Source organism: Galeopterus variegatus, unplaced genomic scaffold (assembly GCF_000696425.1).
Source record: "Galeopterus variegatus unplaced genomic scaffold, G_variegatus-3.0.2 Scaffold771, whole genome shotgun sequence".
NCBI lineage: Eukaryota > Metazoa > Chordata > Mammalia > Dermoptera > Cynocephalidae > Galeopterus > Galeopterus variegatus.
In genome coordinates, this window is record NW_007726882.1 from 124,246 (window position 1) to 142,262 (window position 18,017).

Here is an 18,017-nt window from a genome sequence, read left to right on the forward strand (position 1 = left end):
CTCAGCCAGTGAGCCAACCGGCCATCCCTATATAGGGATCCGAACCTGTGGCCTTGGTGTTATCAGCACCGCACTCTCCCGAGTGAGCCACGGGCCGGCCCCAACAAGGACTCTTGAATAGATATAGCAATAGAAATAAAGTAGCATAAGAATGGAATCACAAAAAGTAGTATGAGTAATAAAAGGGTATAGAATATGGTTACCATTATTATTACTAATAAAAAAAAAAAGCAGCAAGGGCCAGCCCGTGGCTCACTCGGGAGAGTGCGGTGCTGATAACACCAAGGCCACAGGTTCGGATCCTATATAGGGATGGCCGGTTGGCTCACTGGCTGAGCATGGTGCTGACAACACCAAGCCAAGGGTTGAGATCTCCTTACTGGGCATCTTTAAAAAAAAAAAAAAAAAAATAGCAGCTAACTGAAGTTAAGTTGACTTAATTATGAAAGGAGCACGGAGAAAGTCAAACAATACTTTGATAGCAAAGAAGCCTTTGTAGAAGAATAGAAATTCTAGGAATCCAGAGATTAATACATGAAGTCCAATTATAAAATAATTTATTTGGGGAGGAAATAAAGAAAGTAAGAATGTCAGTAGGAAAAATAATCTAGAAATGATGGAAATGGAAATCTAATTTAATTCCCTTAGAATAAGTAATCACTGAAATTATCCCTTTTGAAAAACAATCTGGTAGTTTATACTCCTTATCCTAGGGATTTCATTTTTTGTGATTATTTCTTAGGAAGTAATCAGAAATGTAAATTATAATTTCATGCATAATGATGTTAACAGGTGCCCTGTTTAGAATAAAGGAATAAGTTGAATTAGTTAGAAAGTGTGATAGACAGTTACCTGAAGTTAGCCAGACTCAAGGTTAAGAGAGCTTATCCTTCCTTACTGCCTTGTCTGCCCGAAGACTTCTGACACCAACTGCATAGTCAGGGAGAACAGTCCCTCAAGACTGCCCTCACTACAGACACCAGCCTCAAGTTCATGAGTCCCCAAGGCTACTCTCACTTCAGACCAGCTGGCTATAAATTTGGGGGTTTCGATGAGATGACACTTTCTGATTTGATAATTTGCTAGAAAGTTGAGTGACTCACCTAACTCAGGAAAGCTCTATACCTATAATTACAGTTGTATTACAGCAAAAAGATAAAAATTAGAACTAACCAAAAGAAGAAACACAGAGGTAGAATGGAGGAGGCTTCCAAACATGAAGCTTCCTTGTCTTCAAGACACATTATCCTCCTGGCATTGGTGTATGACAATACACACAGAGTATTACTACCCCAAGAAGCTCACCCAGGCCTTTGATGTCCAGAGTTTTACTGGGGCTTCATCACATACTGCCTGCATGGCTGACCTTTAGTCTCCATCCCTCCCAGAGGTTCAGGTTAATTCCTCTAGTCTCCATTTCCTCTAGAGGTTGGAACTGATACGATGTGTCCTAAAGCCCCCATCAGACATCACATGGTTAGACTGTCCAGTGACCAAAGCCTCTAGATGAACAAGGGCACTTATTTCAGACAGGACATTTCAGAGGCCCGAGATTACTTCCCAATAGCTGAAGGCAAAAGCCCAACTTCTCTTTGAGTAAAGTTGATTCTTAGTACACAGTAGTTAAGCAGTAATGAAAACAGATATTTACCAAAATTTTAATCACCTTGGAACATGCTTACATATAATATTATGTGAGAAAATCAGGATTAAAAATATATATGTAGTGTGATCTTGATATATATAGTATACAAACTATATATATAAACTGTTTTGTGTCTATAACATGATTTGATCCATAGAAAAGAGACTAAAAGGAAATATACCAAAATATTAACATAATTATCTGAGTCATCTATGGAATTATGGATACTTCCCAGATTTTCAACAATCAAAATATTATTTTATCGTTTAAAACCAACAGCTTTTATTTTATAATTTATTTCTCTCTTTTTTAATAACTACTGAATAGTAGAGGAATTCAAAATATTTTATAAAAGTGTTTTGGGTATATGTTGAAAAAATTACAAAAGGAATAAAGGATAAAAAAATTGGAGATGAATATTGGGTATTAAGACTCATCTTTACATTTTCAAGTTTCTGAAATTGGCATGCATCTTGTAATCACTGTGTATATGTAATTTGACAATTTCTTTTTCCCTATAAATCTGTTATTAAATTGATGATGCTATTCTACCACTCATTTGTTTTTAAGGATAGGACTCCCTTCCTTGAAGTAAAATACTTGTTATGAGAAGAATTTTAAGTGTATAAGAGATTTGTTAGAAGAGCTATTTTTCTGAATGTACTATTATGCATAAGAAATTAGAAATAATCTTAACAGGGAAGATGTTAATTCTTATATGTGTATAGTCAACAGATACTTAAATTAGTCCCAGGTGAAGCAATTCAAAATGTCTTCATCATTGTAGCAAATGCTACATTTAAATGAAATAAGTACTGGCATATAATCAAAACATATTTTTTATGTTGATTCCCAATCAGTGATTATTTTTTTCAGACAACAACAAGACATAAAGTACTTATTATGGAATTTTGTCCATGTGGGAGTTTATACACTGTTTTAGAAGAGCCATCTAATGCCTATGGACTACCAGAATCTGAATTTTTAATTGTTTTGCGAGATGTGGGTATGTTTGTTTATTTATGTGATTTGAAATATACATAAATTTAAAGACATAGAATAAAAAAATAAATTTCTTACATTCAGAACTGAAAACCTTTATGCAGTGCTTTCTTAGATGATGCTAAAAGCACAAGTACCAAAAATAAATAAATAAATTGGATTTTTCTCAACATTAAAAACTTCCTTGCTTCAAATGACAGCATCAAGTAGGTGAAAAGACAACTCATAGAACGAGAGAAAATGTTTGCGTATCATATATCTGATAAGGAATTTTTCATCTAGACAAGTCAACAATGAAAAGACAACCCAATTTAAAAATGGGCAAAGAATTTGAGTAGACATTTCTCCAAAGATATACAAATGGCCAACAAGTATATAAAAAGATGCTCAACATCATTAGTCATTAGGGAAATGCAGATCTAAACCACAATGAGATACCACTTTATACACACTGGGATTGCTAAAATCACAAAGACAAACAAAAACAAGTGTTGGCAAGGATGTGGAGAAATTAGAACCCTCATACATACATTTCTGGTAGGATTGTAAAATGATACAGCAACTTTGGAAAACAGTCTGGCAGTTCCTCAAAAGGTTAAATATAGAATTATTATATGACCCAGCAATTCTACTGCTAGGTATATACCGAAAAAAATTAAAAGCATCACACAAAAACTTGTACACCAGTATTCATAGCAGTATTATTCATAATAGCCAAAAAATGGAAACAGCCCAAATGTCCATCATCTGATGAATGTATAAACAAAAATGTGGTATATCCATACAATAGAATGTTACCCCTTCATAAAAAGAAATGAAGTAGTGATACATGTTACACCATGGATGAACCTTGAAAACATTAAGCTAAGTGGAAGAAACCGGATGCAAAAGGCCACGATATTGTATGATTTCATTTATACAAGTATGAAATGTCCAGAATAGGCAAGTCCATAGAGACAGAAAGCAGATTAGTGATTGTTGGGGGGCTTAGAAGAGGACAAGTTGGGGAGTGACCAGTGATGGGTATGAGGTTTCCTTTTGTTGTGATGAAAATGTCTGAAATTAGTGGTGATAGTTGTACAACTCTGTGACTATACTAAAAATTACTGAATTTTTAAAAAATAAATGGTATGATGTGTGAATTATATCTTAATAAACCTGTTATTTAAAAAAAAATGGCAAAGAAATAATATCTTCTTGGAAAGAAATGAATCAAATATTTGAGGAATAAGAAAAGGCCAGCAGTAAAGAAGGTATAAGGTTAGTGGGGAATTCTTGAACTTGACACTAGAAGCAGAGTGGAGACCATTTAGGGAGGATAAAATAGAAGAGAAAAGAATTAATCATATGCTAGAACTGTATTATTCAAATAGAAATTACAGATAATTGATGCCTTCGTAAGTATATTGGTAGTTTTAATAATTATACATTGGTACCCCTAGATTTATTTTCATATTTTGAATTTGTAAAGTAATCTGTCAGCCATCAAACAAGTATTTAAAGTTATCACTCAGTGACAGTGTTAGCCAAAACAGCTTTATTTCAGCAATGCAGCTACCTTTGCTCCTAAAAAACACAAAAAAAAAGGAAGAAAAAATGGTTTTTTTGGAATACTACTGAGCATATATGTTTTTATGGACACAATTCTGACACTTTGCCCTCTTTCTGTTACTTCTTTACTATTTTGTATATTGAGTACAGTTTACTTTTTATGAATTTTTTTCCCAAGGTAAAGAAATGTAAAGTTGTAGGGAAAGATTGATATCTTTCTGGGAATATTTATTATTCCTGTGTTTAGATAGATTGCCCACATATGTAACGAAAAGTAATTCAGGAAATTATGTACTCAAGACCATTTTGATAGTATTTAAGAGAGATTGGACCCTTCCTTAGACCATATTGATTCTTATTCTAAAATGCACTATAACTGAAACATGAGATATCAGATATATATATATATATCATTCATTACTTCTTTGAGTAAAACGATGTGGACCAACTTATGGAAGAACTATATTAAATTCAAGTGAATATGAATGTATCATATCAATGAATTTGAAACTCACACACATACACCTAGATACCTACATTATGATTTCCTTTGTTTTATATTTATTGTCAAAGTGGGTGGAATGAATCATCTCCGAGAGAATGGCATAGTGCACCGTGATATCAAGCCAGGAAATATCATGCGTGTTATAGGGGAAGATGGACAGTCTGTGTACAAACTCACAGATTTTGGTGCAGCTAGAGAATTAGAAGATGATGAGCAGTTTGTTTCTCTGTATGGTACAGAAGAATATTTGGTAAGTCATGCATCACTAATAATTTCATTTAAAGAAGTTGGATAGGGCCAGCCCGTGGCTTACTTGGGAGAGAGTGGTGCTGATAACACCAAGGCCCCAGGTTCAGATCCTATATAGGGACGGCTAGTTAGCTCACTGGATGAGCATGGTGCTGACAACACCAAGTCAAGGGTTAAGATCCCCTTACCAGTCATCTTTAAAAAAAAAAAAAAAAAGAAGAAGAAGCTGTATATATTGCAAATGTAATTGGGCAATTGGTCAACCAATTTACTATCTATAAAATGTCTCATGATTTTTATGACAAATATTAAATTTTCTATTCTATTGAATATGGTGTCTAACAAGGAAATTGGGTATTAGTTTCTAAGGGTGCTGTTATTTTTCTGTTAAAAATTCTTGGAAGTTTTATAGCATCCTTAAATCCCTTAATTTTACTAATGTGATGGGTCTGTAGTAAAAGAAAAAGTTATCTGTATGCTCAAGAAGCATCTAGCTAGTAAAGGCTCCCTTTTTTAGATCACAGCAGTTGATATATTATGAGCTTGTTATAATACTGTTCCCTGCAGAGCAAAATTCATTGTATTTCTGAAACAGAATGTTCTATTTGGGGGGACTGGTTATTGAAAGACCAAAAGGACCATCGTTAGAAGTTCTCAGAAAATGAAATGCCTCTGAAAAGGTCTAACTTGAAATGCTAGAAAAGCTGTGTGGTTGAAAAGGTTTATGTAGGTGTGTTGTGTAAAGTTAGTAAATATTTGAAACTCTTAAGAAAATGTACTTAAAAGTGAATACTTTTAACCTGTAGTCAGGAAGTTTATAATATATAGCTATCATTAGTTGTTCATGGCTCTGGGTTCTGTCTTAAAAGTCTTAGATTCTATGACTTTTTTCCAATTAGAAAAAGTTTTAATCTTATAAGACGAAGGGTAAATCTAGCCACGCCTATAGCTTTATTCAGAATTTCTAAGCCTGACATGAATTAAGGTGTCTTAAATTGTTCTCCTAACAATCTATAAAATTGATCTGTAGATATATTTGATGATCTTTTAGATAAGAGTACCTGAAAATGGATTTCATTCATTTGTTCCACAAGTATTTATGGAGTGCCTGCTGTGTACCAGGCACCGTTCTATGCACTGGGACTTCTTTGAAAAGCAGACAAATACCATTCCTGCTCTTATGGACCCCCCATTCTGATAGGAGAAACAAACAATTAATAAATAAATAAGGTAAATTTAGATCATTGAAGTTTTGCAAAGACAATAAATTAAGGTAATAAGATAAAGAGTGAGTAGCAGGAGAAACATAGCCAGGGAAAGCCTCCTTTAGGGCCTATATGAATTAACTCTAAAATGAAAGAAAGAAGCAAGCCAGGCAGATTTAGAGATGAGCATTACAAGCAAAGGAGACAGCAACTGCAAAGGCCTAGAGACAAGAGTGACCTCAAGTGTTCAAGAAACAGAAAGAATGGTAGTTTGGCTGGAATTTAGTGAGTGAGGGGCAAGTGGTAGGAGTTGGAACTGGAGAAGTAATCAGGGGCCAGCCAGATCTTACAGGCTAGCGGTTTCAACTTTGTCAGACCAACACCCCCTTTTTATAATAAGTATTTTGCAGTGTTCCCTTTAGTACCTTTAAATGAAATTCTTAGATAGTGTGATCAACCTCATACCTAGTTAAAAGAATAGCATAATATCTTAATAATAATGTAAAGGAAAATATTTTATAATAAAATAAAAGGTACTTAATATGTGCTTCACTAGCAAACCAATTAAGTACTTACATGCTTGCATGTACATATAATACCACTTTGAATACAAGCACAGTGATAACTTGTATGTTATATCAGTGAATCACACATCACAAGTGGTGGTGGTGTCACTGACATGATTTTCCAAAACAAAAAACAATTCTTAGTAAAGTTTCTAACTAAACAAAGTAGATTTAAATATAGCTGCATTCTTGTAAAAGCTGTACAAAAGTACTTTTATGTTATTTATAAAATGGAGTTAGAAATAGATTTCTCACTCACACAAATATCTGGCAGGATATTTGAAAGTCATTCAGGATGTGGGAAGATTACTTTTCAGTTCTGTCACATATACCTCAGTCTCTGGTCTCTGCCCACTAAATACCAATAGCCTTTCCCAATTACTGGGATGACCATAACAAACAAACATCAGTCCTGTACAAGCCTTCATCAGGTTGCTCCCTGAACATCCACTGTGAATCTTTCATGTAACTTCTTAGGACCACAGTTTAGCTTTTGTCTCTAACAGGCTTTTAAATTGGAAAGAAAAAAAAATTAAATAAATTCCAAGTCCATGCTGTACTCTAAGCTGAAATTTTAGTCTAATCTGTTTTCTGTTTCAGAGTGTGCTTAGCAGAGTATGCTTAGCTGTGTTTTCAGTACCGTGCACCAGAAGTTATAAAATGAGAGAAATAATAGTTTGAGCTCAGCGATCTAGAAATATTCTATATTTAAATGAAAGCCTCTCTCATTTGAAATTCCCAGGAATTCCCAAGCCAGATGTTAAATCTTCTCTCTTCTGTGTGTTAAAGTCCAAAGAAAACAATATTATAGATGTATATCATCTCAATAATATAATCCTGAAAACCTTGGAGTAGCTTTATCTTTATGCTCCTATTCCAGATGCAGTAGCCCAGGTTCAGTAATGCCAAGCCCTGCATAAACACAAGCACATTCAGGAGAGAGCCAATGGGCACAAATATGTCAGACCTGCATGTGTCAAGCCACTCCCAGTCAGTTGCTCCCTGAGGAACATTTTCAGCTATACCAATTAGGCTATATATTATCTCACCTATTGAGGAGATCCCCCTTTTGTCTCCTTCTGTATCTCCTCTTCCCAGGTTGGTGGCCTCATGTTCTAGAAGATATCAGGCATGTCCAGGTATTTTTGGCATATTCACAGCACAATTTATACATTAAGAGCCACCTGCTAGGTTAAAGGTCTGGCTGTCATTTCTTTGGATAATAGTTAGCTTATATACTATGCCGCAGAACCAGCAAAGCCACTCAGATGCCATATAACTGGTTGGCATATATTTGGACATTCACTTCAAAGCCCAGGTCTTATCATGCTTATTTCCACTTCTGGTATCTCATTAAAATGTATTTCCCAAAAGCATCTGTCTTTCCTCCTACCCCACCAACTCACCCCTCCCCCAATCCAGAGATCGTGGCTCTTTGGGAGTCAGATTCATAGACTGCATCATTTAGAAGCCTTTCCCAACAAATTTACCTGCATTAGTTCCCAGCCCCCTGAGTCATAGTCAAATCCCACAATGTCATAAGAGATTATTTTGGTTTGGGATCATTCAGGTGGTGATTCTACTCTGGTGCATAGTATATTCTTGAAACTTTATCTTCCAAGAATCTTAAAGTTGCCAATGCATAACTTCCATAAAGGCAGATGTCAGGAAGCTAAGCATGTGTGACCACTGATTGTTCTCTGCAAAGCTAAATGTCTATCAGTCTCTGTCTGGATCTGTAAGCTCCTACACCATTTCTTAAAAGATCTGTGTATTTCAGGTATAGTGTCTCCTGTGCTTAAGGACATGTGTTTAACATCAGACCAGCTACTTATCTAGATCGCCAGATCCCCAGTGAACCCAGTCAAGCTAGTCCTCTGAACTGATTCTAGAGAATTTAATTTTCATTTCAGAGCCTATATGACTTGTTCTGATGGATTTCATGTGAGGTATGGTGCAAAGAAATGAAAGCTGCCTGATAGGTTTTGGGTGTGAGCAGCTGAATAGATGGTGGTACTATTTAATTAAAGGATAAAGATTAGGAAGAAACAGGTTTGAATGGGAAAATCAAGAGTCTAGTTTGGGTATATTAATGTTTTTTAGACATTGAAGAGAACAGTAGGATATTTGAATCTGGAGCTCACTGTAGGAGATAGTTTTGGAAGTTAAAGCCTATAGATAATATTTAATGCATTAGGCCTGAATGGGAGATGAGTAAGTAAGACAGTTATAAGTGTGGACAGCTATTTTGAGAAGTTTTGCTGTGGTGGGAAGCAGAGAATTGGGTGATTGTTGGAACAGGTTGTGGAGTCAGTTTAGAGTTTTTTAAAAATGGGCGATACGAAAGCATGTTCATAAGCAGAAAATGATACAATACAGAGGGGAAAATTGATGCATTAAATAAAAGGGATAATTGCAAGGATTGATTTGTGGAATTGGCTAAGATGATATGGCTTCATAGCACGAATGGAAAAGTTGGCCTTTGATAGGAGCAGTTCCATTGTAATTGAAAAGTAGGACTGGAAACAGATTCAGGTAAGTTGTATTTGATAAACGGCATAAAGGAGAGTTGATCTGACTGCTTCCATTTCCTCACTGAAGTATGGAATGAGGTAATCAAAATTGAGGGTCAGAGGAGGTAGTGGTGGAGGTTTGAGGAAAGAGGGGAAGATGTGAAAATTGTCTTTTCAGACTGGGAAGGTGAAATTAGTAGGAAAACATGATAGAATTTCTAGGCATTATTAAGTACCCATTTATTGTGAAATGTGTTACATCACAAGTTCATAGTGTTTTCATCTACTTTTTTTTCTTAGCATCCTGATATGTATGAAAGAGCAGTGCTAAGAAAAGATCATCAGAAGAAATATGGAGCAACAGTTGATCTTTGGAGTATTGGGGTAACATTTTACCACGCAGCTACTGGATCACTGCCATTTAGACCATTTGAAGGGCCTCGTAGGAATAAAGAAGTGATGTAAGTGGTCTCTCCATTTAAAGTTAGAAGTAATTTTTAAAATGTATATGTTACTTTGTTTCATCATGTTAAGAGGTATATACTAATAAAAATTGTTTTAGCAATCATTTCTGATTTTTAATAAGAATGCAGCCATATAAAAGTGAATAGGCATAATTTTCCATATTGTGTTTAAATATCCTATACACAAAGTGTAAGTGGTATCCAGTCTTTGGTTCATCATTAAAAGTATACTTCTTTCTGAATTTTATTTCAGCACACTGTTTATTTATTTCACTTTGTGTACTTGTCAGCATTTTTCCTCCATAAAACTGAAAAAAGTAATACAACTTTGTGGAGTACTAGAACCATTATCAGATCTAAAAGAAATGTAATTCTTACCCTGAACTGATCTGATTTCTTTTATCATTTTAAAAATAACATTTTGGGGCCGGCCCGTGGCTCACTCGGGAGAGTGTGGTGCTGATAACATCAAGGCCGCAGGTTCGGATCCCATATAGGGATGGCCGGTTGCTCACTTTGGTGAGTGTGGTGCTGACAACACCAAGTCAAGGGTTAAGATCCCCTTACTGGTCATCTTTTAAAAAAAATAAATAAATAAAAATAAAAATAACATTTTGACAGTAATGTAATATTAATTTTTTTCCTAGTGTTGTAGGTTCAGGCCAGAGACTGAATGTATCTCACTGCTATAGTATATATTTATGTACTACCATAATTATTAGGAAATAATTATTTATAAAATCACTTATTGTAAACCAAATAATTGAGGAAAAGAGAGATGGATTTCTAGATGTGAAATTTATTATAAAATTCATTCATACATTGGTCATACTTCTTTTTATTTTAAAAGAAATTAACGAATGACCTTACTTCATGAGAAGCAGCCACTCCACCTACACATAAAACTATGAGGTTATGAGTGTATAGTTTAGTGAATGGTCTGGGACAGTAACTCACTGACAGCCTAACTTGTTCAACAATTCTTTTAGATCTTAACATACTTTTCAGACCTTTATATATTTAACCCTACCTTTTGTAAGCAAACATGACTTAAAGTAATCACAACTGTAAAAATGCAATCTTTTATCTTATCTCAGAAAATTGAAAGAGAAGCATATTTTTCCTTTTGTCAGCTTGAGGAAATAAAACATTTAGATGATACAATGACTTTTGCTAAAATGGTATCTAAATATTTTTCAGCGAGGACAGTGTTTGAATTCATGGGAAGAAGGCATCTGTTAACTGTACTGATGATTTTGGTATAGCCTCATCTTGAGCCTAGTATTATAATCAGTGCCCTTTTTATAAAATCTCTTCATTAACAAAGGCTGTTACACAAAGTCAGTCTGTGTTTTTTTATTAAACATAAATTATACTTAACAGTTCACCATGCTTCTATCTTCATAATTATGTTTTAAAACAATATCATCATTTCTTACTACCCTAAAAATTCATTAAATGAAAGTTTGATGTTCCCTAATAAAAGAAACATATAAGTAACTCATAAGCAACTAGTAATACCTGATGATTTTGTCTGACTCCCACGTTCACAGTTATACCATTAGAAGAAAGTCTTTATTTGCACAGAAACTCCTTTTTATAGACACAGATGCTAAAGAATGTTCAGAAGGGCTTGAAGAAGTCAGTAATAATGACTGTCTTACTATACTAAAGAAGGATGCATTCATCTCACGTTACAGTAGCGAGAAGTGAATGATGGAACATTGAAACAGTGATCAGCTGGGATGCTTATGTTATGAATTTCCATGTTATGAATGTGTCTATCTGTGTATCTTATCAAAAGTAGTTAAGCTTTTTAAAGAATTTTGTAAGCATTCCCTTAAGAATTCTGCCATTCATTCTATTCACTTCATTTTTGTATTAATCTCACATATCTCCTCTTACTCCTCCACAGTCAGATCCTTCTCTTGTGAATGCACTTTATTTTTCACATTAATTTCCTTTTTATCTGAAAAATCTCTTAAGGCAGAAATCCTGGCTGCCTCTGCTGAGGAAGCAATAAACAGTTTAAATCAGTTGTATTGGTTTATTCTACTTTTAAAAAATATATATTGATTTGCTCAGAGCACATTTATTTGAACATTAATCAAAAAAAATTATGCCAAGGGCCGGCCCGGTGGCGCACTGGAGAGTGCCCTGCTTGGGAGCGCGGTGGCGCTCCCACCGAGGGCTTGGATCCCATGTGGAGACCGGTTCCCGCTCACTGGCTGAGCGCGTTGCGGGCACAACACCGAGGGTTGCGATCCCGTTGCCGGTCAGTAAAAAAGACAAAAAAGGAAAAAAAAAAATTGTGCCAAAAATAGTATCTATAAGCTTATATAAGATTCTGGTATATTCTGTTTTACATTTTCATGTGGGTAAAAGTATTCTTGAAGGCATGAAGTTCTTTCTTATTTCCCTCCTACTTTTAATTTTGTTTCGAAAAGTGCTGAAACCTAAAAGTCTGCTTGCATTGACTTGCTACATCATATATAATATTCTTTTGCTTCTCTATCCATCTCTATCTTCAGGGCATCTTTATTTTTATCATTTTCATCAGAAATTATATTAAATTTGGCTTATAATTTTGATACATTCATCTATTCCTACATGTGTATATATTTTTTCAATATGCGAGGAATTTCTCTGATACTGTGCTGTGTGTACTGCACTGTGTATAGTTTTATTAGTTTTATCTTTTTTTTAAAAGAAGGCTATTGTTTATTCTGCAGTAATTTTATAGTTCAGTTGACTGTGCCTTTGGATAATATGGGTGAGAGGGATTAGATGCTTTTTTTATGGTCTAGAGACGTTCTGTGATATAACTTTCTTGTGTGTTTGCTCGATTTTTTCAGATGGAAAAATTAATATTTTTGTTGTGAACATCAAGATGCTGTTATATGGCACTCTGAGATCCCAAGTGAAAATTAAATATGGCATATATAAAATAATCGTACAGCCACTATTCTACTTCAGTCAGTCAGATTCAAAGTATTTTGGTTGTTTTATGGATCCTGTGAACATCAATCACAAAGTTTCATCTAGTAGATAATTGTAGGTGCAATTGAGGAAATACTTTTGCAAAGACCATTAATAGGTCATGAAATAATGAACTGCTTATTTTATTCTGCTTTTATTCCTCCCAAGGTATAAAATAATTACTGGAAAGCCTTCTGGTGCAATATCTGGAGTACAGAAAGCAGAAAATGGACCAATCGACTGGAGTAGAGACATGCCTGTCTCTTGTAGTCTTTCTCGGTAAATTATAGTGTATCTAATTCTTATTTTTTGCACTTTGGTGTTCAAAATTTTTGTTGCCTAAAATCGCAGATACTCAATTACTTAAGTGTAGTTAGGTCTTATTTTCATTAGATGTTATTAAAGCATGGGCTTTGGTATGATTTTGCGTTTCTGGTGATGTAAAGATTTATTCTGAGCTATATAAATAATTTTCCCAGATCTCTATTAGGACATAGGCCATACATTTTTGAGATTGCTAATTATTGGTCTTAGAGTTCCTCCCAATGTGGTGATACCTCTCAGGACCTTGGTATCTTTTTTTTTTTCCTTTTTGTCTTTTTTTGTGTCTGGCAACGGATCACAACCCTCAGTGTCACACCCGTACCAGACCGGGACCGGCAACGGGATCGCAACCCTCGGTGTCGCGCCCGCACCTCACTCAGCCAGTAAGCGGGAACCGGTCTGTATGTGGGATCCGAACCCTCAGTGGGAGCGCCGCCGTGCTCCCAAGCGGCGCACTGTAGCAGTGCGCCACCGGGCCGGCCCCAGGACCTTGGTATCTTTTGTACTAACTTCCATATTGATGGACCACAAATAATGGTGTAGATATGAGTAAATTTCTCAACTGGAGTTGTGAAAAACAAACCACTGAGAACTCAAACAAATTATATTGTCAAATAAGAATCCTATTATCAAAAAGAAAGAATTAAGGCAAAAGAAAATAAAAGTAGAAAGTAAATGATTTTAGATTTTATTCTGGAAATAAAGCCAAGACACTTATATCAGTATTTAGAATTTGTGACTACTGAATTAACTTCCATTTTTCCTGAGTGTGGTAGTTATATAATTTAAAAGTGGTTACACACAGGTTATAGTTTACTGGCTTAGCTCCTATTATAAGCTATAAATGACTGCTGGCATTCCCAGATTAACATTCTCATAGCTTTGAAAGCCCAGTGAGAAGAAAAACTTCCTTTCCCAATTGTTTTCATAAAGATTTCTGGGTTGATTCTCATTGAACTAGCTCATACTACCACCTGGCCATCTCCAGTCAATCTTAGTAATCAAACCCAGCTGTCATGTCTGTCTCTGCACAGGGAGTGCTGTTACAGAGTGGGGATGTTGGAATCTCTTACAAAAGAAGGGAGAATGGGCCCATTAGGCAAAAATAAAAAGTGTCCAGTATATTCTTTAAAAACTGTTGGCAGATAAGGAATTATTCCAGTGTCTGTCACATAGCCAAATGTATATTTTGAAGACTATTTGAAATCCATAATTGGGAGGCTATTTGAACATGCTTTATAATGTGGTAAAAAGCATGAGAAAAAATAAAGGTCCTTCCACTAATTTTTAAAAAGTATATAAGCTTTTTAGTCAAAGATTATTCCTTGTTGAATTGGCACTAATTGATTGCTAGATTATTATCATAATTTTACTTCCTAAAAAGGCATATAAATTCAACCTTTATATATTGGAGTGCCTTATTACAAGGATGTTAAAGGTCCTTTGATGCTGGATATTAAACCATTATCTTATCCTTATGACCATCTGGTTCTAAACTACTGATCTCACCTGGATAGCCATGTAAATACAATTTTATAATGTGTTTGGAAAAGTGAGGAAACTTGGGAAGGAGAGAATTAAGAAAATAATCAGTAAAAGGTAAGTTAACATAAAAATGCTATATAATCCCTGACTCATTGACAAGTGATATTAAACAGAGATTATCTGGCTTTCTGAAAAGTTGGCAGATTTTAATTTTTTAAATTAATCTAATATAATAATATTTCCTTTGATTTGTTGGTAAATGTTATGATTTTGTACCTAAACAAAATATGACATATTTACTCTTCAAGTAACTTTTTTTAATACTATTTTAGGGGTCTTCAGGCTCTACTTACCCCTGTTCTTGCAAACATTCTTGAAGCTGATCAGGAAAAGTGTTGGGGTTTTGACCAATTTTTTGCAGAAACTAGTGATATTCTTCACCGAATGATAATTCATGTTTTTTCACTACAACAAATGACAGCTCATAAGATTTATATTCATAGCTATAATACGTAAGTACTTCTTTGTATTTTCTTTTTATGTCAACATATTGTGTTATATAATAAATATTTTCCTAAATTAGGAGAAGAAATAGAAAAGATGCCCTGAACTTCACCAAAGTTACCTACTTCCTACTTGGAAAATTATGCTTGAGTGCTTAGTAAATTTCTTTTCACTTTGGAGTAAAAGGATTAATTTTCTAATTTTCTAAAATTTACAGGTAAATTAGTTTGTTCTTTAACTGCAAATGTTACAAGACTACCATGCCATCTTTCAAATTACATAATCACATACCACAAATAGCATCTACTAATAAATAAGCTGGGTTTTATTGAGTACTCTGCTGTCAGTTTAAAAATATTAAAGCCTAAGTCTTAAGTACAATTTCCGAGGTTATTATTTGCATATGTGGTATAAATCATTTAGTGGGTGCTGGAGAATCAATGTTTGTTTTACATAAACAAAAACATATTAAACCCATGTGGTAAAAAATCTACCCATGTGATAAAACTGCATATAACTAAATACATACTACACACACACATACATTCACTCTTGCATGTAAAACAGGAAATCTGAGTAAGTTAGGTGGATCGTATCAATGTTAATATCCTGGTTGTGATATTTTACTATATGCAAGATTCTGCCATTCGGGAGAAACTGGATGAAGGGTATATATCATCTCTCAGTATTATTTCTTACAACTGTATGTGAATATATAGCACTTTCAAAACAAAATGTTTCTTAAAATGAAGGGCGGAGAAACATTATACCCATTCTATATGCCTTAGTTTCTGTTTTGACAGAGTTCAAATAGCAGTTTTGAACTCTGTCAAAACTCATAAACTCATAAAACTCATTAAAAGGGACTCTTACTGGTAATTAAGGAATAAAATCAATTAGATAAAATAATATTTTAGATATTAATATCCTATATATCTATATCCAACAATATATAAACATTACACATATAAATAATACAATAATATTATATTGGAAATCTAATATTATATTAGATTACAGTATATTATTTGTCTTTGGCACTTACTGGCTGAATAAATATTCATTACAGTTAGGTGTTGGCCATTATTTTCATTTTAATAGTATATTAGGATTCTTCAGAAAGTTCATGAAAAAATAGAATTAAAAGATAATACAATTCATTCTTTGGGCTTTTAAAAAGTAAAAAAAGAAAAAAAAAAAAAAAAAACTTTTTATTTAATTTTTTTTTTTTTTTCTTTTTAAAAGCCCAAAAAAAGAATTTTTTTTTTTTTTTCTTTTTAAAAGCCCAAAAAAAGAATTTTTTTTTTTTTTTCTTTTTAAAAGCCCAAAAAAAGAATTTTTTTTTTTTTTTCTTTTTAAAAGCCCAAAAAAAGAATTTTTTTTTTTTTTTCTTTTTAAAAGCCCAAAAAAAGAATTTTTTTTTTTTTTTCTTTTTAAAAGCCCAAAAAAAGAATTTTTTTTTTTTTTTCTTTTTAAAAGCCCAAAAAAAGAATTTTTTTTTTTTTTTCTTTTTAAAAGCCCAAAAAAAGAATTTTTTTTTTTTTTTCTTTTTAAAAGCCCAAAAAAAGAATTTTTTTTTTTTTTTCTTTTTAAAAGCCCAAAAAAAGAATTTTTTTTTTTTTTTAAAGATGACCGGTAACCCTTGACTTGGTGTTGTCAGCACCGCACTCTCCCGAGTGAGCCACGGGGCCGGCCCTTCATTAACTTTTTGAAGTACCTCATACTTGAACTTAAAAAGTCCACCCAAGCCTGAGCCAAATCACAACAGAGGCTTGTGGCAGAGCCAAATTAAAACATTGCTGCTGAAATGTGTCTTTGATTTCATAGGTCTATTGAGGGGGAATCTACCTTTTCCTTTTTCCCCAAAATGTCATTTTGAAAATACCTGGTTTGTAATAACATATATGCTAATAATATTGATTTGATCAGCATATGTCAACGTTGAACCCCCAAAATATGTATAATCAATTATGATTCAATAAAAAAAAATACTTGGTTTTATTATGTAACAAATATTATATAGTCATATTGCAAGTACTGTTTTCAGTTCTTTACATATTCAAGTCATTTAATCCTTACAACAGTTCTGTGAGGTTGGTACTGTTATTATTATTTCCATTTTACTGATGAGGAAACTTAAGCGCAGGGGAGTTAAGTCACTATGTGACATAAGTGAAGAGCTAGGATGTGAAACCAGGTGTCTGACTCCGAGTCATTGCTTTTAACTCTCTGCTATGTTGGCTCCCCATTTTTTAATATTGATAATCCTGTATATTATCAGGTATATATTACACAGGTATCCAACCAAAAATATTTTAGAATTGATTACTATATGGACAGGTTATGTGGAATTTTCAGTTTAATGGATTTTATAATGTTCGCATTAACAAAGCAGTGTTTATATGGACTGGTCATGATCCTGGAAATATCACTTAGAAATCAATGTTGCAATCATTTGAAGAGAACAGATTTTCTCTCTCATTTTATCCCCAATTATGTTGTTTTTTTAAAATTTTTCTCATACAGTGCTACTGTATTTCATGAATTGGTGTATAAACAAACCAAAATTCTTTCTGCAAATCAAGAACTTATTTATGAAGGACGACGCTTAGTCCTAGAACCTGGAAGACTGGCACAGCATTTCCCTAAAACTACTGAGGAAAATCCCATCTTTGTAGTAAGCCGGGAACCCCTGAGTACCATAGGATTAATGTATGAAAAAAGTAAGTTAGGATTTTTCTTGATGTTCTTACTAACCGTTAAAAAAAAAAAAAAAAAAGCCTGCCATTGTAAAAATGTTTGTCATCTTCACAAAGTTGATGATGACATTAATGTAGAACTGTCATAAACATTAAAATTTTGTAAATTAGTTGATAGAGAATAGTAGTAAAGTTGAAAGCCTCACAGACATGATTTGACTTCAAATATTTTGTTTCAGAAAATGGTAAAATTGTTTGTTGTGTACATTTTAAGGTAACTTTTCTTTTAATGTTTTGCTAACACTCAAAAGAACCTTTCATATCAT

General features: G+C 33.8%; 1 protein-coding gene across 1 annotated transcript in view; it reads left to right on the forward strand.

Moving 5' to 3' along the window:
* TBK1 (TANK-binding kinase 1) overlaps window positions 1-18,017 on the forward strand; it is a 43,011-nt gene that overhangs the window by 10,936 nt on the left and 14,058 nt on the right. Inside the window, exons 4-9 of the mRNA XM_008572269.1 lie at window positions 2,522-2,651; window positions 4,772-4,953; window positions 9,537-9,697; window positions 12,848-12,958; window positions 14,821-15,000; window positions 17,519-17,715. Coding sequence (XP_008570491.1) covers window positions 2,522-2,651; window positions 4,772-4,953; window positions 9,537-9,697; window positions 12,848-12,958; window positions 14,821-15,000; window positions 17,519-17,715 — 961 coding nt within the window. The remainder of the gene's footprint in view (window positions 1-2,521; window positions 2,652-4,771; window positions 4,954-9,536; window positions 9,698-12,847; window positions 12,959-14,820; window positions 15,001-17,518; window positions 17,716-18,017) is intronic.